General features: G+C 60.4%; 1 protein-coding gene across 2 annotated transcripts; it reads right to left on the reverse strand.

The window, feature by feature from the left end:
• Nucleotides 1–2,215: 2,215 nt before the first annotated feature.
• On the reverse strand, nt 2,216–25,188 carry ULK1 (unc-51 like autophagy activating kinase 1). Of its 2 annotated transcripts, XM_020905679.2 has the most exons (28): nt 24,850–25,187; nt 24,417–24,509; nt 24,294–24,335; nt 16,499–16,531; nt 16,166–16,202; nt 15,294–15,467; nt 15,144–15,217; nt 14,733–14,834; nt 13,632–13,690; nt 13,458–13,540; nt 12,964–13,014; nt 12,538–12,626; nt 11,577–11,730; nt 10,861–10,921; nt 10,572–10,661; nt 9,939–10,064; nt 9,375–9,523; nt 9,165–9,251; nt 8,097–8,365; nt 7,232–7,425; nt 6,837–6,946; nt 6,600–6,743; nt 5,979–6,169; nt 5,710–5,882; nt 5,505–5,623; nt 5,019–5,176; nt 4,022–4,157; nt 2,216–3,938 (listed from the first exon to the last, which is right to left on the reverse strand). In XM_020905679.2, the coding sequence occupies exons 1-28, from the start codon at nt 24,958–24,960 to the stop codon at nt 3,883–3,885; spliced, it is 3,165 nt and encodes a 1,054-aa protein (XP_020761338.2). In that variant the 5' UTR covers nt 24,961–25,187; the 3' UTR covers nt 2,216–3,882. The 2 variants fall into 2 exon arrangements, with proteins under 2 accessions (XP_020761338.2, XP_070331132.1); XM_070475031.1 differs by lacking the exons at nt 2,216–3,938; nt 4,022–4,157; nt 5,019–5,176; nt 5,505–5,623 and having other exon boundaries at nt 5,716–5,899; nt 24,850–25,188.
• Nucleotides 25,189–25,550: the final 362 nt, after the last annotated feature.

The raw sequence follows: 25,550 nt of genomic DNA on the forward strand, positions 1-25,550 counted from the left end.
GGACAGCTGACCTGTACTAAACAAGGCCCCCGCCCCCCACCATGGCCCCAGGACAGCCCATCCCTCTGGGGGAAGGGAAGAAAGAACGGTACCAGGGTTCCAGGCATGAGTAAAGGTCAAGGTCACGTGTGGTCTGAGGAACTCAAGTGGCTGAGTGGCCTTGAGAAGCAGCAGAGCGCCTTCACACAGAGCCCCCACCCCCACCCCTTACCATAGACAGAGACCCATTGCCAGGGGCCAGCTCTTTCCAGCTCTCAGCCTCTGCAGCTCCGGAGGCGTGGGCCCCGCTCTGGCACTTGCAGATGGACACAGGGGCCCAGGCTGAGCTGTTCATGTGAGCACATGACCTGGGCAACTGTGATGACTGAAATGGCAGAGGAACTAGAGCTGCTGAGGAGAGCTGTTGAAACTCAATGATGGGGACTTTGGGTGGTGTCCTGGAGATCAGTCAGCCTCTCCCTGCCTGAGTGAACCAAGAAGCCCACTGTGCTGGAACAGAAACCCTGGGCGGGGTGAGGGCAGTCTCAGGGGCAGGTCCAAGACCATGAGTTGTGCCTGGGGGCGGGGGACCTGAGTCAACAGGCGGGGACCATAGAAGCCTGGGGCCCTGCTCTCAGGTCCTGCATCAGGTGAGACAGAATGAAAGGAAAAGGCCACCAAGGCAGCTTCCTGCAAACCGACCATGGCAGCGCCAAGTATGCCTGCTCTTTCGTCCAGACGCCAGCAGCTCTGATCTTGCCATCTCTGACCTATGGAGGGCACGTTGAAGCCTGTGAGGTTGGGATAGGTGCCCAGGGGGCAGTTTGAAGTGGGACAGGCCCCCGAGTGGGGTCTCCTGGCTGAGGGTCCCTGTGAGCATGCCAGGAACGTGCAACACAAGGTCTACAGAAAGCAAGCAGGCAGCCAGCCCCTCCTGTGTGCCTGCTGCACCCCGAGGCCCGGCCAGTTCTCCAGGGCCCCACTTCATGTCAGGCTCCTGCACAGGGAAGTTTATAGCAGCTTCACCCATAAACACTGAGAAGCAAGAGGGCATCCTTTGGTAGGTGAACAGATAAATAAACTTGGTACCTCCAGACGGGGGTATCATTCAGCACTGAAAAGAAATGAGCCATCAAGCCATGACAAGACATGAAGAAGCCACTCGGCATAAACGACACATGGTATGATTCCAGCATTTTGGAAGAGGCAAAATGATGGAGACAGTAAAGGGATGGGGATTGACGTCGGTGGAATGAACGCAGTGCAGATTTTTCAGGGCAGTGAAATGATACTGAAATGGTACATCACTGTACACGAGTCCAAACCCGCAGCATGTGCACCAAGAGTGAATCACAACATAAACCGTGAACTCTGGGTGATGATGTGTTGATGTCAGTTCAACAGTGGTAACAGATGAATCTCACCAATGCAAGTTATTAATGGAGCAGTGAAGGCGGCAGAAGGGGAGAGGGAGTAGTATGTGCGAGCTCTCTGTACTTCTTGCACAATGTTTCTGTGAACCTAAAACTGCTGTAAGAAATGAAGTCTATTAAACGTGACAACAAAATGCCATGGTTGTCTTAATCCTCTTTTGGCATTTCTAACATACGGGGGAGCCCCACAGATCGGAAGGGGCTGCCTCTCCACCAGCACAGCCCTTCCTGTCTACAGAGAAGGGAGCGCACGCTCCAGGAAGCCAGACTGGAGCAGCCCTGCTGGGACCCGGCCTTTTGGGGCCCCACCTTCCACTTCCTCTTAACGCTACCTTTCCACGAACTTTCGTCTCACATTGTGGTTAGCCTCTTTGGTAACTTAATGAGTTATTTTTAATCTATTGAAACAATATGTAGTCTAAAAAATGCAAACCTTACCACTCAACAATAGAGAAACCATCCAATTCAAGGATGGGTAAGGAACTTAAAATAGAAAAGATCTAGAAATTGCTGACAAACCCGTGAGAAGACACTTGGAGTCACTAACCATCAGGGTAGTGCAAATCAACTCTCACACCCACACCAATGTGGAGCGGGGGCCCCTCCTGCACTGAGGGTGGGGATGGAAATGCTGTGGCTACTGTTATGGTCTGGCGGCCAGTGAACCCCCAGAAGACTGAGCTCCTCAGCCTTGACTTGAGCCTGATCCCCAAACTCCAGGTGATGCTGCAGGACATGGGGATAGGGGGACCGAGAAAGGAGGTGACAGAACAAGACAGTAACAAACCATCGGTAACAGCAGCTCAACAAATCCAGACGTTTATTTCCTTAAATTGATATTACACAATTTAACATAAAGGTGTGTGTGTGTGGGGGGGTCACACAAAATGTTTTTTAAGGTAGATCGAGAGGAGAGCTGTGTCATGGAGAACAGGACGGGCTGGCAGCACGCACCCTATGCCCTGGGAGGCTGGCAGCGAACAGAGCTGCGAGTGGCTACTCCCATGGCCCTGGCCTCCCAGTGGCCCTGATTCCAGCTGATCATAAAGCAATAAATACGAACACATTCTGCATTGGAGGAGAAACTCAAGTCACTGGTGATGAGACAGAAACGGGTCCCAGGGCTGCTTGCTGCTTTTAGGTCCAAGCACAGAGGCAAGATTTCAAGTATCACCGAGAGACAAACACATGAGGGTCTTCGCCTGGGCCTGGGGTGAGACCTCAAAGCTGTGGTTGATGAACTGGGGCCCCCTCTGCATCCTTGTGAACAGGTTTGAGGGGAGTTGGGCAGGGCTGGGCAGATCAGGGAAGGGCACCCTAGGGCCTGGAAGAGGGCTTTTCCGCCAACCCCCGAAATGTGGCCAGGACCTGGGTGTGTGGGGGATGACTTGATGTCAAAACCTACTGTGAAAGCTGGACTGGGAGGCTTTTGCACAAACACGGTCATCACCTGCCCACCATCTTCAGGCAGGAAGTGAAGGTGAGGGTAGGGCAGACAGCTAAGCGCAGACCACATGCGCCCAGCACCATCAGCCCCTCAGGTCTCGGCATCGCTGCCGAGGCTGTCCCTGATCTGCTCCCACCCTTTCAAAACAAAACATCAACTCGTATGAGTTTTCTTAAAAAAAAAAAAAAAGAAGAAGAAATAAAAGTAAGAGCTGCAGAAAATAAGACACGTTTCAAGAGGAAAATGTGAAAGACTGCAACGTCTGTGCTGGGTTCTGGAAGCACGGTGCTTCGTACTGTCCGTCCCTAAAAGAACATTTAAATAAGACGGCTGTCTCCCAAAGAGGGTCCCAGGCGGCGGGCACAGCACACGTGCTCGCAGGGCTGTTTACACACGTACATGTGAATACAGGTGTGCACACACGCCTCGTAGTGCAACAGCCAGGACCGAGTGGCAGCCCTGGGTCCAGTCCGCCTGCATAAAGTGCTGGGTGATTCACAAAGCTGGGTGGTGGTCTCAGGGAAGGGCAGCGGAGGGAGCCAGGAGGATACACCTTTTCCCGGGTGGATCCACTGGGCAGGCCTGGCGGCTTTGGCTTGAGTGGGCATCATGGTCTCAGGGCCTCTTGTCTTCGGCATGACGGCCCTGGGGTCTGGGTGGGGTCGGGGGATGCCCACGCATCCCCACCTGCCATCGAGGCAGCCGAGAGAGAAGTTCCGATCGCTGGCTGGGCTAGGAGTTCTGCCCGTTAGCCAGGCCAGGGGACTGGCCTGTGCTGAGGTTCTGGGTGGGGCCCTCCACCGCTCTGAAGTTGACGGCCGAGGAGCCCAGGAGATGGAGACGTGGCTTGAGGCCTGGCTCTGGCCGCTGGGTGGGGAGCCGAGGTCCTTTCCCCAGCACCAGCGAGCAGTGTCAAGGCCACAGGCTTGTCTCTTTCAGTCCGGCCAGCACACTGCTCCCTGTCCCAGGGATCTGCAGAGAAGGTCCAGTCCTTTCGGCACCACAGGCCAGGCCTCCAAGAGGTCAGGCACAGATGCCGGTCAGCAGGGCCGAGAGTCTCCGCTCAATGCACAGTTTGCCTGCAGTGAGGGAGGGAGAGAGGGTACCCAGTGAGCAGGTGCCCAGCTGCCCCTCCTGCTCCCCCGGGCCCAGCAGTACTGACACTTGGCGATGTTCTCCACGTCCGCCTGGTCCGTGAGAATCTGCTGCAGCCCCTCCATGAGCAGCAGGGCCTTGTGATAGCGCTGGACACAGTCCTCCCGGCGGTGGAACATCTCGTCCAGGGCGGCGGACTGCACCTGCCGGGCGAGGGTTGAGGCTGGGTCTGGCTGCCCCCCAACAGGGAGGAGGACCCAGGGCTGCCTGCCTGCAGGCTGGAGGGCATGAGAGATGGGGCAGGGTGGTGCAGGTGCTGTCCAAGTCACATGAGGCTGAAACAGATGCTTGCGCACCTCGGGCAGTCGGGGTTGCAGGTCAGACCCCAAGGGTGGCTAGCTCTGCCCCCAGGTCAGCACTGCGACCTGGGAAAGGGTTCCCTTGGACCTGATCCCAGTCATTATTTTGGACCTGATCCCAGTCATTATTAGTGCTGGCCAGCGATGGCATAACTTAGCAATGGTCACCCCAGGAGTTTGGGGATGAGAAGGCAGACTTTTCCCAAATGTTTATTCAAACGTTGCTTTTACTACAAGTGACTTTTTTTCAAAAAACAGAGATTGCCTTAGAAGCCACTCTTTTTGGAAAGCAACAGAGGCAGAGCACTGAGCGGGGCCCCTCCACGCCCCTAGCTGTCTTCACGCTGTGTCTTCCGAGCTGGACTGCCTGCACAGGTTTCTTCTACTGCAGAAGAAACCAACTTGCCTGTGAAGAGGCTTGAAAACCAAGTCCCCTGTTTTCTTGGTAAAGAAACTGAGTTTTAGAGAGGGGTGCAGCCAGAGATACACTTGGACTATGGGGCTACACTGTGGGGCTGAAGCTCAGGTGAGTTCTGGACTCCCCGCTGGGGCTGGAGGGGCCTGTGTATCACTGGTTGGCAGAGCAGAGAGCATGGTGGAGCAATGCCCTCTGCAGTCTGGCAGAGCTGTGGCCATCAACCAGCCCTGCCCACTCCTTGGCCCACTCTCCCAGCTCCTCCCCACGCGGGGTCCCGCAGGTCCTACCGTCTGTACTGCATGGCTAAAGATGAGCTTCTCGGCAGTGACGCTCTGGATGCGGTCCAGGAGCCGCTGCTTGTCCAGGAAGAAGCGCTGCAGCCGCAGGCTCAGACTTTGGCAGGACACCACGCTGGTCTTGTACAGCTCATTCAGTTTCCGCACCACTGCAGGAGGGGACCTCGCAGCTCAGGCTGACCTCCGGAGTAGGGAGCAACTCACTCCATCCCCGGGGCAGCTTTCTGACCACACCTCCTATGCATTCTGCCCCAGCAACGCACACAGCGCCTTCCCACCCCCAGACACACAGGGCCCTGCTTCAGGGCCTTTGCACCTGGCCTTCTACCATCTCCCTGGCTGTTTGCCCACCTGGATGGGGCCTGCACCAGGTAACCTTAGAAAGGCCTCCCGCATCACTGTATCCTCCCTGTCTTCCCCACGAGCTCACAGCCTCCTGCCCCGACCCTGCTGGGAGCCCGAGCCATCTGCACTCACCTTGCTTCACGGTGGACGATAGGCAGAGCTTGCCAGCCCGGATCTGGTCGATGGCGGTCTGCAGGCCCGAGGACAGGAGCTCGGCCACCTTCAGGTAGAGCACCAGCTGCTCTGCAAAACTGGAGGGCGGCCCGGATGTGTCAGGGTGCTGGGGGGCCCACAGCCCAGGCAGCCTCCCCGCTGGGCACCCGCTGGGCACACCCACCCCCACTCGCGGCTCAGCAGGCTGATCTGGTCGGCTACCACGCTCTCCTGCAGCTGGTCCTCGGGCCCCCCGGACGCCTCACTGGCGCTGCCCTTCAGGGCCGCGATCTCCAGGACGTGCTGGACAAAGACGAGCGTGAAGCGCAGGCTGTGCAGGATCTCCGTGTGCTCTTGCTGGGGAGACGGGGCGGCTGAGCGACGGACCTCGATAGCCCCGTGACCAGCCCTGCCCAGAGATCATGCCGGCCTCGCCCCGGCCCCTGCCCTCACCTCCATCAAGGTCTCCTCGGGGAGGTCGGGGGCCTCGAAGGTCACGGCCCCCTCCAGGTTGGCGGTGACAGGGTCGGCAAAGCTGCAGCAGTGGGGGGCGGGGACCTCGAGGGTGGCCTCGCTGTAGGCCCCGGGCGCCAGGTGGCGGGCGGAGGAGGAGCCGGCCGAGCTGAGGGAGCTGGAGGAGCCCACTGTGGGGAGAGGGCTGGTGAGCAGGGGCCCCCACCACGGCCGCCCCTTCCCCATCCATCTTCTGCCACGCTGAGACACAAAGTCAGGTCCCCACCACCTGGCTCCTCTCCCTCCAGGGAGCAGAGCCCACAGTGGCGGCCTCACCACTCCCGGGCTTCCGTCCACTGCAGGTGGGACCCTCGAGTTCAGAAGCTGGGGCTGCAGAGGCCTGTCTGCGTGACCTGCGCCCGCCCAGAGGCAGCTCTGAGCCCTGGATCCCTGACCCTACCAGGAGGACCCTCCCAAGGCCTCAGCATGGGGGTGGTGCCCCGGTGCCCAGGGTGCCACCCCTGCTCCACGGGTGCCATCAGCCACCACCCCTCCCGCTTCCTGAAGGAGGGCGTGGGCCACGGACTCACTGCAGCTTCGAGGCCACCAGACGGTCCTCACCTGAGAACATGGTGGTGCGGGGGCCCTGGGGTGGTGTGGTCCCGCTGGGGGGCGAGCCCACTGTGAACACTACGGGGGAAGGGCTGCTGGCACCCCCAGCGCGAGCTCCAGGGTGCAGGTTCCCTCCGAAGCCAGCAGAGGGCGCTGGGGGAGTGAGAAGAGGAGCTCAGGTTCCTCCCGCCACAGCCCCCCCCCCCCACTTCCCAGAGAGGTGCCCACCGGCCCCCTCCGGCGCACCAATCTCCATGGGCTTCTCCTGCAGGCTGTCCGTGCTGCCTGAGTCGGGAGCCTGCGTCCCAAACGCAGCCTTAAGGAGCAGATCCGTGAGGCGGCCGGTGCTGAGGGACCTGCAGGGTGAAGGGTGGTGGAGAGGTGCCGTGACCCACCTTGGGGGTACCAGCCTACCCACTTCCCAGGGCTGGCTCCCCACACCCCCCAGGCAGGGCCTGGGGAACCTCACAGCCTGGTCAGCGTGCCCAGCCCTGCCCATCCCAGGCAGTTATTGTCACCCATTGAACAGATGTGCAAAGTGAGGCTCCAAAGGGGTGGGGGAGGGAGTGAGGTGCAGGCAAACAGCAGGCAAGCCGGGCCTCAACTCCCCAGGCAGTGTTGGGGGAATCCTCAACACTCACCTTCCGAAGGGGCCCTTGGTGTCCTCGGTGGGCCGCAGGCCGGGGCCCAGCTGCTGCCCCTGGAAGGGCCCCGCCTCGGAGAGGTCGGGCAGCGTCCGGTTCCGTGGCGGCGTCATGACCACACCTTGCCGGGCCAGGAGGGTCAGCAGGTTCTGGGAGCTGGGGGTCTTGGTGAACTCAAACGCGGGCACAGTCTAGGAGGGGCAGGGAAGGTGCTGAGAATGACATGCACAGTGACACTAACATCCTGACATGGTCAGCAGTGCTGGCCTGAATCTGCAAGGCCCCACGCCTCCACAAAGCCCCAACCCTTACTGACCCAGGTCTTCACAGCAAAGAAGTGGGACTTGTGTGTGGCTGACTCCGTCCTATGCTGGAGCAAAGGCACACATGTAGACATGTACCACACTGGGCACACACATGTGCATCTATGCCCTCACAGAGACACCATCAGGTGGCTGCAGGTCCTAGCCCCGTTTCACATACAGAAAAACTGAGGCCAAGGATGAATTAAATCATCTGCCCACGGCAGCAGCTTAGGTTCTCTGGTGCTCTGGACGCTGGACCAGTTCAGGACACTTCCCATCAAGGGCCAAGAGATGTTTTGCCTTTGGGGGCCAGTCTTCATCGCGGGACTCCATGTGTAAATGGGGAGATTTATGGAGTCAGCCACTAGTCGGTGCAAAAGATCTGGGTGCAGAGGGCAGGCCCAGCTGTGCTGGAGCATGCAGGCCCCACCTCCGGCTTCTGGGGACCCTCATGTCCTGCGGGAATCCCACCAGGGGAGAAAGCCCAGTGGCCCAGGCACATGGGAGAGATACAGCATCACTCCCACCCATTCCCTGGAGGTCTGGGGCCCTGTTACCTTGGTGGGGGAGCCGAGAATAGGGGGCAGGGGGTTCCGCTGCAGGAAGTCAGGCAGCTTGGGCGAGCCGCGCAGGGGCCGGCAGGATTGAAGTCCGTGGGAGGGCTGGGGGGGGCTGGCCTGCGGGTGGCCAAACGCCACCCCCAGTGGGTCCGTGGGGGGCTTGGGCAGCTTGGGACGGACGACATGCAGGTCGGACAGGTTGGGGGCGCTGTGCAGGCGGCAGCCCAGCCCGGTGGTGTGGGGAGAGTGCTCAGGCGCGGAGGAGCCTGGGAGGGGACAGGATGGGCCCAGTCACAGCCGTCCTTGGACGCCTGGACCCGCCCACACCACCAGCCAACCGTGTATGGAGGCCCCCAGCCTGCTCAGGATCCTCTTTACCCTCAGTCACCCGAGTCTTACTGCACCCATGCTCCAATGTGTAGCTTAGGAAACAGGCACAGAGACACTGAGACACCTGCCCAAGATCACACAGCATGACAGGAGTGGGGGCTGAATGTGAACCCAGAAGTCAGCCTCCATAACCTGAAGGCTGGAGTTTGTTAAACAGTCTTACGGAATTTTCTTTCTCTCTTCAACTCATAAGAACTGATGATTAGGAGGGCTTCCCTGGTGGCTCAATGGTAAAGAATCTACCTGCCAAAGCAGGAGACCTGGGTTTGATCCCTGATCTGGGAAGATCCCACATGCCGTGGAGCAACTAAGCCTGTGCACCACAATTAATCAGCCTGTGCTCTAGAGCCTAGGAACTGCAATTACTGAGCCTGTGTGCTGCAACTACTGAAGAGCCTGTGCTCTGCGACAAAAGCCACCACAATGAGAAGCCTGCACAACTGCTCGCCGCAACTAGAGAAAAGCCTGTACAGCACCATAAGACCCAGCACAGCCAAAAATAAAGACATAAAATTATACTTAAATAAATCTTAAAAAAAAAAAAAGATAGTTGTGGACAGGAAGACAACCACTGTTCTAAGCAGTGACAGGCCAGCCAGGGGAGGTAAGCCCAGCTCCTCTGCCCCTCCCCAGCTCCACCCTCAAACCCATCAATCAGACTGGAGCTGCACCCACCTGGACGAGGGGACCTGCCACCCCGCATCTCAGATGCTTGAGGGGAGGGTGCCCCGCTCCAGCCTGGCCGCTCAGGGATGGTTCCGACTTGGGGGAAAGAGAAATTGCCAGGGTCAACATGGGATGGAGAGTGAGACCCTCCCCAGCCCCAGGGTGGAGACACCCAGTCCCAGCTCAGAGGCTGGGTGTCCCAACAGTATACAGGCTCACCCTGGGGAGACGGTGTGTATGGCCGGCCCCCGCCCAGGGACAGCTTCCTGGCCAGGGCGGCTCCGTGCTCAGCGTGGGACGGGGGTGATGGGCTGGCCCGTGCAAAGCCCAAAGGACTGGTGCTGCCTGACCTGCGGATGGCGGAGGACCTGGGGACAAGCAGGTATGAGGTGTGAGGTCCCCAGCCACGCTCAGCAAGGACCACAAGCATGCCATGTGTCTGTCCCACTCCATTCAAATAATGGGCCTCACCAGAAGCCAAAACCAGCTGGGGGTCCCCAGTCCCTGCCAGGGTGACTGCCAACTCAGAGGGGCTTCTGGGAACTAATTTAAAAATGTACCCCTCCCTACTCCCTTTTGGAACTTAACACAAATCACCATCAGTTTTATAAACACAAGCAGCCACCACACAGCTAAAGTGCCAGAACGTCCACGAACCAAGTGGTGGCACTGATAGTTACACAGTGCGCAGCCTGCACAACAGCGCTTGAGATGGCCCTGCACCACCCAAGTGGGGTTCCTGCCACAGACGAGCCTGGCCGGCAGGGGGCCCCCGGCACTCACCGCGCTGTCTGGTACTGGGTGGGTGACTGCAGGTTCTGCTCAATGCGCTGGTAGTTCTGTATCTGCGTGGGGACTGGGATGGGGACAGAGGCCCCACACCTGCTGCTGCAGAATGTGCCGGTCCGGCTGTGGTGGGGAAGAGAGTCAGGGTCACTGCAGGCTGGGCACTGGGCTGAGCCCCAGGCCAACAACCCGGGGCAGAGGCCACTCCAGCCACCTGCTCCCCTGTCTCTGCACACAGCCACTACCGCTTCCAGTGGGCACCGGGGACTATCTGGCTCCCTCCCGCTCCTCTGCGCTCAGGTGGCTCATGGTTGGGACCAGCCAGTAGGAAAGGGACAGAGGACAGTGAGTGAGCTGCTCCTGTGGGTTCTGGGCATCCCTGCCCTCCGTGGCCCTACAAGTTCAGGGAGCGGGGCTGATGACACCGGTCTCTGGCAGTTTCTATAGCCCCCGTGGGCCCCAGCCCCACCTTACATCCTTCCCACCACAAAACCTCCCTTCCGCTGGACCACCCATGAGGGGCCTGGCAGCCTGCCCAGCCTCTGGACATGACTGCTTCCTGCATGGCCCGGCTTGGCGCTGGCATGCTGTGACGCCAAGGGGAGCCCAGGTGGCCCCTGCCCCACTCACCCTGAGGGGCTAAGGGAGCTGCCGCAGGGCGGTGAAGGAGACGGGGTCCGGCCACGGCTGTCCAGGCCTGTGGAGGCTGCCAGCGAGCTCCTGCAGACAGAGCAACAGGCAGTCCCCACACTCAGGACAAACGTGCACACAGGCTCTGGCATCACCCTCGGGACTCCATCCTGCACTGGGCACAGCAGACTTGGCCCTGCTCAAACTCTGACCCGGAGGGTCGAAAGAGAGCAGGCATTGCCCTCCCACCAAAACAGGGTCAAGGGGCACGGGGCTGGGGGATGCTTACCCACTGCACATCAGGCTGTCCGGTGGCGGCTTGGCACCTGCTGCCTCAGCCACCAGGTCACCTGTGGACAGGAGATGGGTCAGGCTGGACCCATACCTCCTCCTGGGGTGGTGGGGCCATGCGGGGCCCAGCGCTCTCCTGTCCCTGCTCTGGTACTCACACTGCCACCTCCCTTTGCCTGTCTGGACTCAGGAGACCCTGGTACCTCCCGTGCCCACCAGCCTTGAGCCAACCTCAGGCCAGGTGTCCACACCTCCCAATCTGGGTCTGACTCCTCCTCCCGGATCTTCAGGTTCCCACCTTCCCTCCTGCTGCCCTCCTTGCGCTGCCCTCGGCTGGGTACCGGGCCCCTCCTCTGCATCAGAGCCAAGCTGACAGGCTCAGGGTGGCCCACTGGACACCAGGGCTGGCTCCCACCCAGCTCCACCTCAGCAGTCTCTAGCACCAGCATCTAGGGTCTGGAGAGGAACCAAGGACCCCAGGACAGGGCTTTGGAAGGGTTGCGGCGCAGAGGCTACAACTCAGATACAGATGGGCAGGTGCTCTGGACGCTCTGGACACTTCGGGGCGCAGGGCCTGTGCGTGGCCAAAGGCAGGACTCAGCTCTGACTCGATGACCAAGCTCATCTGGGGTGGGAGCTTCCGAGTCCCTTCTTAGGGGCGTGTCTGGCACGCCTGGAATGAGTCCCCTGCCCACCCCGTGGGGGGCCCCTTACCTGGAAACTGGGCCGGGACCATGACAAAGTCGTCAGTGTCGCAGGATGAGTCCTTGCTGCTGCCGCCTGAGTCCCGGGAGCCCTGCAGGAAGCCGGCGGCCTCGGCCGGGGAGGTCAGAGTCTTCTGGAGCTCCTGCTGCATCTCCCCCAAGGACTGGGGGTCAGAGGGGAGCCCGCTGAGACTCAGGCCCAGGGCCTGGGGGAAGCGGGGCTGCTGGGGACGAGGCCAGGGCTCTATGTGATCTTCTCCCCACTGGGTCACACCTGGCCTGTGACTTCCCCACAAGGACAGTCATCTCACGCAGCCACCTGTCCCCCAGGGTGAGGAGGTGCTTCGCTCCCACAAGCTCAGGCGACCCTCCACTTCTCCCTCCGTCCTGTGAAGGGTCGTACAGCCTGGTGCACTGGGGACGTGTAGAGGGGCAAGGCTGCCTGGGCGCAAGCCCTGCACCACGCTCAGCAGACGGGGCATCAGAGAGGTGTTCTCTCCGCCACCAGCCCAGCTCTGGTCCCTGCCTAGCAGGACGGACGATGGACAGGTGGAGGTTCAAGTCCCAGTGCTCCCAACCCTGCGCACAACCTTGGCAGACCTCTCCCCAGCCCTGTGCTGGGAACATGGGCTGTAGGGATTGGGTCCCAGAACACAGGGACCCCTGCACACAATCCTGCCCGGGGCCCCTGTCCGTGTCCGCTGATGCAGCCCTGAACCCGCTAATGGCCATCAGGTCAGCCTCCGGGACATGAGTGGGGAGGAGGCCCTGAAAGGGGACTTCACCCACTTCTACCCACTCCATGTCCACAAGCAGAATGTGTAAGTCTGGTGTCATCTGACCAGACAGCACTGCAGAAATAAATGTGGGGGTTGGGGTAGGGCAGAAGACCCGATGGGTTCCTGCCGCCATCTACATGCCCCAAAGCCGAGGGAGAGGAGCCCGTAGCCCCGACCCCAGGCGTGACTCACCGGTGGGGAGGCCAGGTGTGAGGTGGAGCTGCTGCTGGAGCTGCTGCCAGACCCCGAGCTCGGGTACGAGGGAACAGGCACGGGCGGGGCTGGGGGAGGGTGTGGGCCAGCGCACGTCAGCACAGGATGCTCCCTGGGCCCTGCACACTCCCACCCCGCCCACGACAACCCCATGCCGACAGAAGCTGGCCGGGGCTCCACCCCATCCCCAGAGGAAGCCAGGCAGAGGACCTGTGCGAGGCCCCTGCCCCCACCTCCCCAAACCCGCTGCACCAAGTCATCTGAGCTTGAGCCTCAGGGGCCCCTGGGGACTTAAGCTGGAGCAGTACTGGGGAGCTGGTACCCCCCAACCTCCTGGGGTGGGGCTGGAAGAAGCCCATGGGGAGAAGGGAGGCACGGGCGTCCTAGGACCCTCAGGGGACTCACACTTCTTCACAGCAGCACTGGCATCAAGAAAGGGGTGATGGAAAAACTCATCTGCAGGAGAAAGGTTGGGCCAGAGATCAGGAGGGTCCAACACCAGGGCTCCCAGGGTGAAGACTAGGCCCCCACCATCCCTTCCCGTGGGCCTGAGCTCCAGCAGGCTCTGGCCCCTGTCCTGGCTGCCTCACCCAGGCACGGAGGGAGACAGAGTCCCAGCTGGCAGCTCTTGAACACATCTGGCACCCCCAGTGTGGCCCAAGCCTGGCTCCACCCACCTTTCCGACAGTTCCCAGCAACGCTGCCTGTTGCACAAGTGGGGGTTTTTCTATCTACACAGCTGGGAAAGGAGCTGTGGGAACGGGGAAACCCACTCACTTGTGGTCACAAGGGCCCTGGAAGCTGGGGGTACAGGATGAGGGGTGCAGGGCCAAGAGCTAGAAGGGCCCGTCCCCCAGGCCTGTCAGAAGGAGTAGGGGGGCCGAGCGGCTGGCACTCACCGAAGTCCATGCGGTCTTTGTGGTTGCGCTGAAGCAGAGCCAGGAGCAGCTGTCTCAGTGGGGCCGAGGTCTCCCGGGGGATGCTGGGGGCACAGAACACAGCGTTGACAGGGCAGCCTGGTCGGGACAGAGAGGAAGCGGGCAGGGGTCTGCCGCCAGGGGAGGGGCACTCACGTGGGGACCAGCGTCTTGTTCTTCTCGTAGAAGAGGCGGAGGTCCTGGGGACTGCTGGCCTGGAAAGCAGGGACAGGGGGTGAGGTGTGAGTGCCCGCTCCACATGGCCACTGCCCACTCTGAGCCTCTGACCCTGAAAAGGTCCGTGGTCCAGCACTGCTAGCCTGTCTGTCTGAACACTGAGGGCCCTCACATGCATCCAAGGAAGGGGCGCCCCTTCTCCCCACTCAGGCTGTGGAATTGCGGGGACCCACACAAAGGCAGAGGCCAGGGGCGCCCAGAGAAGGTTGCTGGGCCTTCCACCCACCTGCTGGGGATGACTTCTGGGTAACTGCTGTAACTGGTTTGCTTCTTGAAACTGAAAAAAGTAGCCCATGCACCAGCTCCAGAAGAGGGCCCCAGAGTAAACTAGCTTCCCAAGAGGGCCCTGCCTCCCTTGATAACACATGGCTGGCACATGCATGTTCATTAATCATTCACTGAGCCCTGTAATGTGCCAGGCACTGTTCCAGGCACGAGGGTACAACATTCCTAAGGCCAGCATGCCAGCCAGGGACAGCCCTGTGCTTGCTCATATGGGGAAAACAGTAGGCAGGGGGAGGGAGCGGGGGGTGGAGGCTAGCCTAGGTCACTGGGCACAGAGGCTCTGGGGCAAGCTGGTGGCAAAGGAGAGCTGCCACATCAGGCCGTGGGGTCACTGCAGGATGCGTGTCCCTGTGGGGTGGGCTCAGATGCATGCACCTCTGGGGTCCAGCGCAGGACAGCCCACTGCCTTCCAAATGTAGGGTACACCCCAGAGCTTGGGGTCCTGGTATCAACGTCCTGGCTCACTCCGGCACTGGAATGGGTGGGAGGGAGGCCATGACACTTGGTTCAGACATACACATGGACACACACAGGAGTGCCCCAGAGCCAGTGGAGACTCCAGCCTTGGCTCTAAGCAGGATAGGGCCCTGAAGTGACTGCACAGTGGGAAGCTGGGTGACCACATCATGCAAGTGGAGAGGAGGCTGCAGGATTGTAATGACCCACGACTATGGCAGGCTGCAGAGATGAGCACGCCCACACCTGCACCAGAGCCCTCTGCCCTGGACCCCTCACCTGGAACGGCGCCTTCCCCGTCAGGCACTGGTACACGATGGTGCCAATGCTCCACAGGTCTGCCTTCCCGTCATAGTGCTGGGACATGATGACCTCTGGGGCCTGCGGGGTGTACAAGTTTGTGTGGCAAGCATGGACACTGAACTGTGTTGACCAAAGTCTGCCTCTAGCCAGGCGTCAGCCAATCAGAACATTTACCAGCCAGGTGCCACCCAGTCAGAACAGACACCAGCCAAGTGTCAAACACCATAGACATGGCGGGGAACAAATGGTACCTCCATGTTGGCTGCCACCCAAGGTGAGACCACAGGATGGGGCTCAGCTCTGGACACGGGAGGGAACCCCACTCCCATGTGGATGGAGGCCCCCTTTGACAGGACAAGATAGCAGGGGCTGGGGGTATCCACCTACCATGTACATGGGGGAGCCACAAAGCGTGGCTGCCATCATGTTGCTCTGCAGGTACCGAGCGAAACCGAAGTCGGCTGCAGGCAAGGAGAGATGTGTGAGGAGGGTGGCTGAGGCCCCTGGGCACCCCTGGCCCCAGCCACCCCGCCTCACCAATCTTGACCCGGATGTTGTTGGGGTTGGCACGGCGCCCGCCAGGGTTGGACAGCAGGATATTCTGGGGCTTCAGGTCCCGGTGGATGATGCCCTTGCTGTGGAGGAGCCGCATGGCGCCCGCAATCTGCTGCAGGAAGAGCCGGATGGTGTCCTCGCTTAGTGTTCGCATGGCTGCAGGGAGACAGGGTTCAGGCGGATGCAGCTCACCCGGGCACCCAGAGTGAGGGGCCTCCTCCAGCTCCCCTGCGGTCTCTGAACCCATCCTTCACACCACCTGACCCTGAGCTGCTCCAGGGTCCCCTCCCCACCTGCCAGCTCCATGGTGTTGCCCAGTGCACCCTGCCCCTTCTCAGGTTAGGGTCACTTCTCAGCAGCTTCCTCCACCTACTGCTCAGGACAAACACCGTGGCCAGCGGCTTCTTGACAAGCCCCAGGTCCAGCTTCAACCAGTGAAGGGCTGATCCAACAGGTGAGAGAGTAGCTCCCCACTTTTGCCAGGACCCTGGGGAGGCCCGCCCCTTGTGGATAGCCAGGGATCTCTGGAGTCCAGAGTGCTCAGGACAGGCCTGTCTCCTGCAGAGTCGCCAACCAGCGGCCACAGGGACACCCCGCAGGGCACCACATCCCAGCAGACTGAATGGAACCCAGCTCAAGAGTGACCCTTCCAGACCAAGTCCGCCCTGCAAGGCCATCCCTCATGGTTTTGACATAGCATGTAACCCTAACAGGGCTCCAGTTCCCATTCCATCCTTCCCAGCAGGCGCCGCCACCATTAGGCCTAAGAGAGCTCGTTCACACCAGGCCACCTCTCACACTGGGTCAGGGCGAGCCCCAACGTGCAGCCAACCCAGCCATGGGTGTCCACTCACTGTGCAGGTAGTCGGCCAGATCCCCGCCGTTACAGTACTGCAAAAGACCAGCCGCATGTCTTGGTCAGCTGCCAGGGGAGACCCCGCTGCCCAGCCCAGGTCTCCCCATCACCCAACCCCAGGACACCTGCTCCCCTGGCACTTGGGGCAGACATGCCCTACAACTCTCAAGGAGGTCAACAGGGATGCTCACCACCCCTTCAGCCCCTGCTGTGGCCGCTGGGGTGATAGGCCCACAGACACGAGGACTACTTCTAACCCCCTGATGACAAGGGGCCTGCAAACCAGGAGGGCCCAGCCTCCCAGTCCTCACAGCTGGCCGCCAGGACTCACCTCCATGACCAGGTAGACGGAATTGGCCATTTCCTGCAGGACACAGAAAAGGCAGTGAGAGGTGGTGGGGAGCATGCCCAGTCCCCCAGTCTGGCAACCTTCTGGGAAGCCTGGCTTAGCCCCAGTGTGACCTGGGCGCCCAGCCTCTGCAGCTGCCCTCAACACACCGCCTGGGCTCCAGCAGTGGCTCCAGGGGTCATGCCAGGGCTCAGCCAGTTGGTTAGTGACCAGGACATAAGGACATCTGAGGGCCAAGTGAGCTGAGTGAGAGGAGGAGGAGCCATTCACATCACTCTGTTTGTCAAGGCTCGGAAAGGGGCTGAGGTCCCAGGAGAGATGTCAGGGCTGGAGTGACAACCCCACCTTCCAGGGAGGGCCCCCAGCAACCCCAGAACTCCAACAGGGTCAGGGTCAGCTCCAGCCCTGAGGTCCTGACCAGACTTCCCATCCTATTGAGTGGCGAGTTGTGGCCAAGTAGACCCACCTGGTGGGGGACCCAGGCCTGCAAAAATGACACAACTGGGGTACGAGGGCCTTGTCTCTTGGGCCAAGGCAACCTCTCCTGCCTTCAGACTCAAAGATGCCAAAAGGATTACAGGTCAATGCTGCCAGCCCACTGCTGGCCAGGAGCACCAGGCCAGCTTCCAGCTCAGCCCTTGGCCACCCATGGCCTCGAAGAGACACCAGCATCCTTGGCTTGGTCCACACCTGCAGGACTGAGGGGCCCGTTGCCTGGGCTAGTGTGGAACCCCCACCAGTATCCCTACGGGAGGTGCCCTTGAGATCCCAGGTCACTGATGAGGAAACAGGCTGCAGAAGCCAAGTCAACCAGGCACGTGTGAACCTGACCTCTGCTCTCCTGCAGACCATTCCCTCCAATCTTCTCCAGGTGGGGTCTTCCCTAACTGCGGGGGCTCTGCCAGTCAGGACAAGGTCCCCAAGCCCCTTCAGCAGAAGTGCGTTGCAGGGTCTTGGAAACCAGGAAGAGCCCCGCCCCTGTACCCCATCCCCAAAACCACCAAGTCCTCATTCCCTCCCAGCACGCTACTCACAGGAACTCGAACTTCTAACCCACCCCCCACCCCCATGCAAGGGGGCAAGTGTGTGAGCTGGCCCTGTAGCTCTCAAGGCAAGGCTCTCCCAAGGGGGAGGTGGCTGCAGGAGGGACATTTCTCAGTAACCTCTGGGGGAGGGCACCCAAGGCCCAGATAGACTTGACCCCTCAGCAGCGGGCCACTGCCTTCCACCCCTACTCAGGTCCCAGACATGTCCCGATTCCACCCAGCAGGACACAGGACCCTGACTTAGTCACCTTGCCTCCAGGAGGTTGGTTCCGGGCTCAGCTCCACACCAATAGGGACACAAAGCCACTAGTGACACCCCCTGTGTAAATGTCAGTGCCCTGTAATAAGACAACCCCGCCACCCCGCCTCCAGCGCCCTACCAACAGAGGGCCTGTGGGTCTGGTGTGGAGATACCCCAGGGAGCAGGGATGAGGTTAACACAGAAACCTCTTGGTGCTGGCTGGGGCCCGGATCAAGCCCATTTCCACACATTCCCACCCCGCCTCCCCAGGCTGGTGACTCCCTGTGTCCCAGCAGGCAAGCAAGAAGCCTCCAAAGTGCCCAGCTGGGGCTCCTCCGGGAGGGGGGCAGGCTCTGTCCACAGATGTCCACAGGGGCCCTGCCCCTCCCCCCAGGAGTGAGAGCGTGGGAGCTGCCTGCAGGCCCCGCCCTCCCAGGCCAGCTGTGGGCAGAGATAACTCAGGGTAGGGGCGGGAGGGAGTCCCAAGAGGTCACACGGGGACTGGTTGGGGGGGGCCCAGGCCAGGGGGGAAGGCACACAGGGAGATGGGGGACAGAAAGAAGGAGATCATGACAGAGGAAGGCACATGGAGGCTCAGGAGCAGAGTTGGAGACTCCCAGCAGAGGACCCAGCAGAGGGCGGAGGGAGGTGCCAGAGATAAGAACCCAGAAATAACCCCGGAGATGGGAACACCCACTCCCCGTGACACCCAGGCCACCTGCTCCCTCACCTGCTGTCACCCTGACCACGGCCACCTCTGCGGACGTGCTGAGCAGGCTCCCAAACTCACTCAGCAGGGAGCACCCTTGTCTCCAGTGGCCCAGGGGCTCGGCCCCTCACCTGGGCCGCGCAGCCAAAGGGGCAGCAGAGTGGGTACTCAGGGCCCCTGCTCCCCAGAAAAGCCCCCAACTCACCCACCGAGCCAGGGACTGATTGACAAGGACAGGAGACAGATGCAGCATCCATGCCCACAGGGTATCTGTCCCGAGAGAGTCACCCAGGCCTGGCAGGAACGGTGCCACCACCATGCCTGCTTGGGGATGAGGGGCCGCCGGCTGGGAGATGCACTCCACACCGCCCGTCATCCCCAAATCTGGGTGCACCCACACCTCACGATCACCTCCTCACCAGGATGTCCCTGTGGCCTCAGTGACAACATGCTTTTGCACCCAGGAATCCACGGGACCCCCATTCCCACCATACGTACTCCAGCCAGGGAGCTTCCAAATGCAAGCCAGATGCACCCCCTCCCGAGGTGCCAGCCCACAGGGCCCGCTGCCCTGCGGCTCCTAGGCCTGGGGCCTGCCCCATACCCCACAGGTCCTACTGGGCACAGAGGGTCAAGGCTGGGGGGCGGAGGGAGTCACAACCACCAAACCTCACCACGTGGGATTCAAGCCTAGCGTCAGAGGGCCCCTTAGGCCAGGGCCTGTCTCCCCGCCAGTGGCATCAGCTTGTAAGGCACTAAACCAGCCGGCTGGCACAAGCCTCGGCCATTCCCTGAGGTCAGGAAACGTGCCCAAGGTCCTGCCACCTCTCATGCCAACCCCAGGCCAGGTCCAACGACAGGGCTTGCAGGGCCCCCAGTGGAACACTTTCCCAAGGAGGCTGCGTGCCCAGGCCCTCCTGCCAGCTGGGACCTCGCCGGGTGTCCCCCACCACCCACACATCCCTGAAGAATATGACTCTCTGGGTCCCCTGGGGGAAGAGAGGTCAGCGCAGCCTCAAGGACACAGCTGGTCAGCCCCTGGCAGGCTGCTGCCCACCCAGAGCCTGAAAAGGTTCTGCCTCGGCCTGCCTCCTCATAAGCTAAATTTGGTCTTCACAAACTCCCCCAGGGAGTGGGGACCAAGCCGGCTCCAGAGGGCAGGCCTCCTCCTTACAGGTCAGTCCAGACTCAGTCTAGACTCCAGACTGCCTTCTGGGGCTGCAGTGATCGCCGGAGAGAGAGAAGGTAGGCAGATGAGCATGACCAGCCATACTCTTGTCCTCAGGGGTCCGTTACATCATTAACACAAGAATACCCACACGACTGAGGCGCTGGCCCCCCAGGCCCCCGGGTCCTGCAGGGGCCACACCAGGGCCACCAGCTCTATCACGCCAGTCACCCCCAGCGCAACCTGAAGACTGGGCAGGTCCCAGCGATGTCCTCCTATTTGAGGGCAGAGAGGTCCTGCAATTCTGCTTCTCACACAACTGGCGAGGGAGGGGAAGTGCTGGGTACCGGGGTCCTGACCACACCACCGTGCGGCCCCCAAGGCAGGGGGCGGTGAGCCCCGACCTGTGCGCCTGAGGTGAACGGGCAAGGCCTTCAAGGCGGGATGACACGAACGCTCTCAGTCTCTCAGTGGTGTGCCCACAGGCCCTGGGGACAGGGTTGGCCTGGGTGTCAGGGCCAGGTGTCCTGGGCAGCCTGGCACGGGCGCCCAGGCACGTAGGAGGCTGCCCCGCCACAGGGTGCTAAGGTGCTTTGCTTAATAGGATCCGAGCTCCCGGGCTGGGCCGAGCCCACTATGTCTGGTGATCCTGGGCTGGGCCTGGTGGGCAGGTGGGCGGGCAGGCACTGACCTAGTTACCTCCTGGGGAGTGGGCTGTCTTGGCTCCCAACAAGGTGGCAAAAGCCACAGCTAGCACCAGAACGCGGCCACCCACGGGAGCAAGGCTGCTCCCTGCCCCCAGGCTGGGCTCTCCTGGACAGCGCCCAGACAGGAAGGGATGCCCGGCCCCACCCTGAGGAGGAAGGCCCACCCTCCGTCCGCAGGGAGCCTCCTTCAGCTTCCATTGTGTGCCTGCGGCTCCCGGGAGGGGGGAAGGGGAGGCCGGCTGCTCTCTCCAGCCCCCTTCTTCCCGCATGCCGGGCCTGCCCCTGGTTTGGGAAAAGCAGGGACACTTCCAGAATGGAAAACACGGAATCAACACGGTCCTCTCTGGGACGGCCAAGTCCACCCACTACTGAGCCGGGGCTCTGAAAAAAGCAAGGCCAAGGGCTGGCACTGTCCTCAAAGTTCCAACAGGGAGGCAGACCACCTCCCCTCCCTTCCCCCACCCCCGACGAGGTGTCCACCAGCCCGAAGTCACAAGAGGCTGGCTCTGTCGGTCAGGCTGGCAAGAGTGAGTCATCCAGCTGTGGGAACCAGCCAGACAGCGTGCCGGCCTCAGGAAGGCCCTCCTCCTGGGGCACGCTGGGCAGGGCTGGTCCCCAGATTCCGAGGATGGTTGCTGTTTCCAGAAAGAGCACATCTGGACACCACAGAGCAGGCTAGGGTAAGACTGAGGGCCCAACCCTCTACCCCTCAAGGAAAGGCCAGGGCTCCAAGTGTCTCCCCACAAGTCTGCAGGCCTCAGGACAGAGCACCACCCCCATCCCCCACCCCACCCCCCACCCCAGCCGGGTGCCTACCTAACACCCACCCACATCAGCCTGGCCTGACAACAGTCACTATTCCATATGGCCCCAAAACAAAAACCACCTCAACAGACGAGAGGCAACCTGAGGGGGAATATTTGTAAACTATCACAGAAGAAGGCTTTCCTTAATATATAAAGAGTTCCTACAAATCAATGATATTTATATAGCTCTTATTAAGTAGCAAGTACAGGTCTAAACAGGCTTCCCAGGTAGTACTGGTGGTAAAGAACCGGCCTGCCAGTATAGGAGACATAAGAGACTCGGGTTCGATCCCTGGGTTGCTAAGATCCCAAAGAGGAGGGCATGACAACCCACTCTAGTATCCTTGCCTGGAGAATCCCATGACAGAGGAGCCTGGCAGCCTACAGTCCACAGGGTTGCAAAGAGTTGGACATGACTGGAAGCGACTTAGCATGCACAGGTCTAAGCACTTGATATATATAGACTCAAGTTGTCATCACAACCACCCTACAGTAACACAGGTGTACTGTTAAAATCTCCAATTTTCTGGGAAACAGAGGCACCAGGAGGCTGAGTAATTTGCCCAAGGTCACACAGGTAAGTAAATGGGGGAGCTGGGCCCAGAAAGGCAGTATGGCACAGGGCCCATGCCATTCACCACCATGCTGTCCAGCTTTGGGAATCACAAGACCTACCGGAATACATCCCTGGACAGGAGGCATTCCTAGTGTTCATGCACACAAGGAGAGATGCTGAGCCTCACTCAAAAGTGAGAAACAAAACCATATGAGATGCCATTTTCCACCACTCAGAGAGGCCAAGATGAAACTCTGATAACAGATCTCCTGGCAAGGATGTGGGGAGACAGGCCCTCTCGCAGGCAGCACTGCTGTTTCCACAGTCCATCCTCAATGGACCACAATCTGGCAACTATTACCAACTAAAATACGCATCCTCTTACTTCTAGGAATCCACCCTGCACATACACATGGCAAAGGTGAATCAAGGAGAGTCACCATCACACTGCTGACATGTCAGAATCCCAGAATAACCCCATGTTCCATCAGCGGTGGATTGGTGAGGTCAACTGTGGAATATGGGGCCATGAACACCCCACAGCTGCAAATAACACCCACAGTCACAATCATTAACAACAGTAAGACACACAGGGCTTACTAGCACACCAGTTTCAACCAAACAACTCCAGACTCTGCTTTACAGAGAAAGAGATAGAGGCACAGAGAAATTAAGATACTTGTCCAAGGGCACACAGCTAGTTTAAGTGGCAGAACAAGGACTGGAACTAGGTCACCTAGCTTCAGAGCCTGGGCTCTGATCTTACAGAAGAAATGGGGGATAATTTTCCTGGGAGGAGAGGGGGTGTCATTCCTCACCTTGGGACTGAAAGAGTTAATGTGGAGTGACACAGACTTTCTCCAAGACTTAAGCAAAAATACCACAGTAGAACAGTGGATGGTGTGGCAGCAAAAAGGTGCGTGAGGATGTGTCTTGAACCCAGTGATGTGTCTCCCACTCTGGGGGAAATGGGGCTCATTGGGGGAGGGGTGGTAGAGTCGTCACCTTTTTCCACACCCCTTTTGTACTGCTTCTTCATTTTTGTTTTTTAAGTCAAATCATTAATTGTTTTTTAAAGCCATGATTTTCCAGGTCCCATGGGTGTCTCAATGGGGAAGGTAATGGCAACCCACTCCAGTATTCTTGCCTGGGAAATCCCAAGGACATAGGAACCTGACGGGCTACAGTCCATATGATCACAAGAGTCGGATATGACTTAGCAACTAAACAAAGCATGTCTCAGACTGGTGTCTAAGGACTTGAGGAGCCACCTTACACTCCGAGGACTGACAGCACAGAGCCCCAGGTGAGAAGTCTGGAAAGGAGAGGCTGGCTGGCCTCTAAGCACTTCCTCCGCACAGGGGAAGCCACAGCATTGCCAGCCCTGGAGGAAGTGGCACTGCCCACAACCAGGTGTGTGGCCCAGCCAGGATGGAAAGAAGGGAGAGACGTGTGTATGTGTGTGTGTGTGGAGCGGGGGTGGGTAGGGAAGAGTGGGAGAGGAAAAAGAGGAGGAGACAGGAGGCCGCCCTCTTAGCCCCAGGACACAGCTTCCAGGCACTTGCTCTCGCTGTCACATTTGACGTGGGCCCTCCCCAAGTCACCTCATGTCATGCCACAGCACCCAAGGCCACAGCCCAGCTCTGAAGAGGGAGGGAGAGGACAGGGCAGGAGGGAGGAGGCCACCAAAACACAGTCGGGCTGGGAACTTCCCCTCAGCCAGGGGCTGGTCCCGTGGCCTCAGTAAACAGGTTTCAAAACCATTAGTCAGCACTTTGGCCCTCAGATTTGCTGCCTCAGGTTCCTTGGTACCAAACTGGGTCTCCAGGGTCTCAGACCCGGGCCAAGGCTGGGCCCCACCGCCAGGCCCACAGGCCAGGGGCACTGGGGGAAGCTGGCCTCAGCTTTCTGGGCCAGCTAGGCCTGGGGTGGCCTCATCAGCCGGGTGCCTGCCTCCCTCCTGCCTCCTGGCTGGGTGGCTGGCCCCAACCGCCAGCAAAAAGGAATCTCCCTTGGCTCCTCCCCTCCCCCAGTCTGACGCAGGGAGACACTGGCCAATGCCAGGCCACTGGAGTAATGTCAACAAACAATCGGGCGGCCCAGACAGGTGGTCCAGGCCGGCAGGATAGCCCTGGGCCTGAGCTGGGGACAGGACTCACCTTTGGGACCACTGGGTCAGACACTTCCGGAGGGCCACACAGTAGCCAGACCTCGCTCGGTGGAAGAGTGCTGGTGCCCGTGGCAGTTCATGGGCCAGGGAGGGTGGGAGCTCTCCTAACATGCCCAGAGGAAGCTCAGACCCAAAAACTGGGCTGAAGGTGGGGTCTCCAAAGTCCCATCAGGCCTCCAACACCCATCCACACATGAAGGTGCCCAGCTCCTTTCTCCAACACGAGATGCTGGCCTAGAACAATCTACTCCTGACAGGGTCTCCAGCAGTTAGCTGGCCTGGGAACGGGAGTCACCAGGGCCTGAGGCTGCGCTGGGGCCAGCCTGGGGGGAGCACACCCCCTTCCCCACCACAACCACAGCCCCAAGCCTTACCTGAAAGTCGTACAAAGCTACGATGTTTTCATGTTTCAATTCCTAGGACAGAAAGCCAAGTTTCCGGTGAGTGAGGTGGACTCACCCACCACCCTCGCCCCTCCGGCTTCTGGTGTCGCTCACCTTGAGGATCTTTATTTCCTTCCCTAGTAGAGTCTGAGACTTGGCGAGATTCTTCTTATTAATGCACTTGACCGCGACCTCCAGGTCGTGTTTCTGAAAACCAAGTGTGGGGTGTCCCTCAAATGCCGAGAACCTGGCAAGCCCTTGAAGGCCTTGCCCAAGCCAGGTAAGCACCTGGTAGGTCCTTGGAGATGACCGGTCAGGAGTGTATGAGAGGGATACGGTCCCCGGGCTGTAGGGTGGAGATGAGGGAACGCCTGGCTATGTACATGTGGGGTCCCCGGCGGGATGAGGGGGTCTCTGGGATGTGGAAGTGGAGACGGGGGTTGCCCGGCGGTAGGGATAAGGGGGTCCCTGGAGCTGAAGGTGGGGGGACCCCCGGGGCGGGGGGCCGCCCTCTCCAGGGCTCTGCCCCGGCTCGCCTGCCCCTCACCTCGCGGTGGCGCCCCTTGAAGACCACGGCGAAAGCGCCGTGCCCAATCAGGTCCTTGCGCGAGAACTCGAACTTGCCCACGGCCTCCAGGCCGCCGCGGCCGGGCTCCATGGCGCGGGCCGGGCCAGGCAGGCCGGGGCTCAGGCGACGGCACAGACCGGGGGAGGTAGGCAGGGGGCGCACCCCATCGGGCAGCCCGGGATGCGGACGCGATTCGACTCCAACCCGGTCCTGACTCGGGATCAGACCCTAGCTTTGGGTCCGACTAGGGCTCCGGCGGGGAAACAAAAGAGCCGCTGCCGCCGGGGCCCGGAGCCTCAGACGCCCGCGCAAGCGCATTGAGCGCCGGGTGGGGCGGAGCCTGGGGGCGGGTCTGTCCAGGAAGGGGCGGGGACTGGTGCGTGTCTGGCCTGGGAGGGGCGGGGCCTGGCCGGCGGCCGCGCTTAGTAGGTGGTGGAGCCGGTTTTGGGGCGGAGCCATAGTGGGCGGGTCCTATTAGGGGCGGGACCTATCGGATGGTTAGGCGGGGACAGTAACAGGCCCTCCCCTTTGTGAATGGCATGGGAGCTACAAGCTTGGGCATAGGCCAAGATTGGTCCTCCAGCCAGTTCTTCTCCAGCAGCCTTGCACTACGTCCTTTGTCTGTACACCCGAGCGGTGCACATTTGCCATAGTCGCCATTAAGACCTGGGACGTGTTCT

Source organism: Odocoileus virginianus, chromosome 12 (assembly GCF_023699985.2).
Source record: "Odocoileus virginianus isolate 20LAN1187 ecotype Illinois chromosome 12, Ovbor_1.2, whole genome shotgun sequence".
Lineage (NCBI taxonomy): Eukaryota > Metazoa > Chordata > Mammalia > Artiodactyla > Cervidae > Odocoileus > Odocoileus virginianus.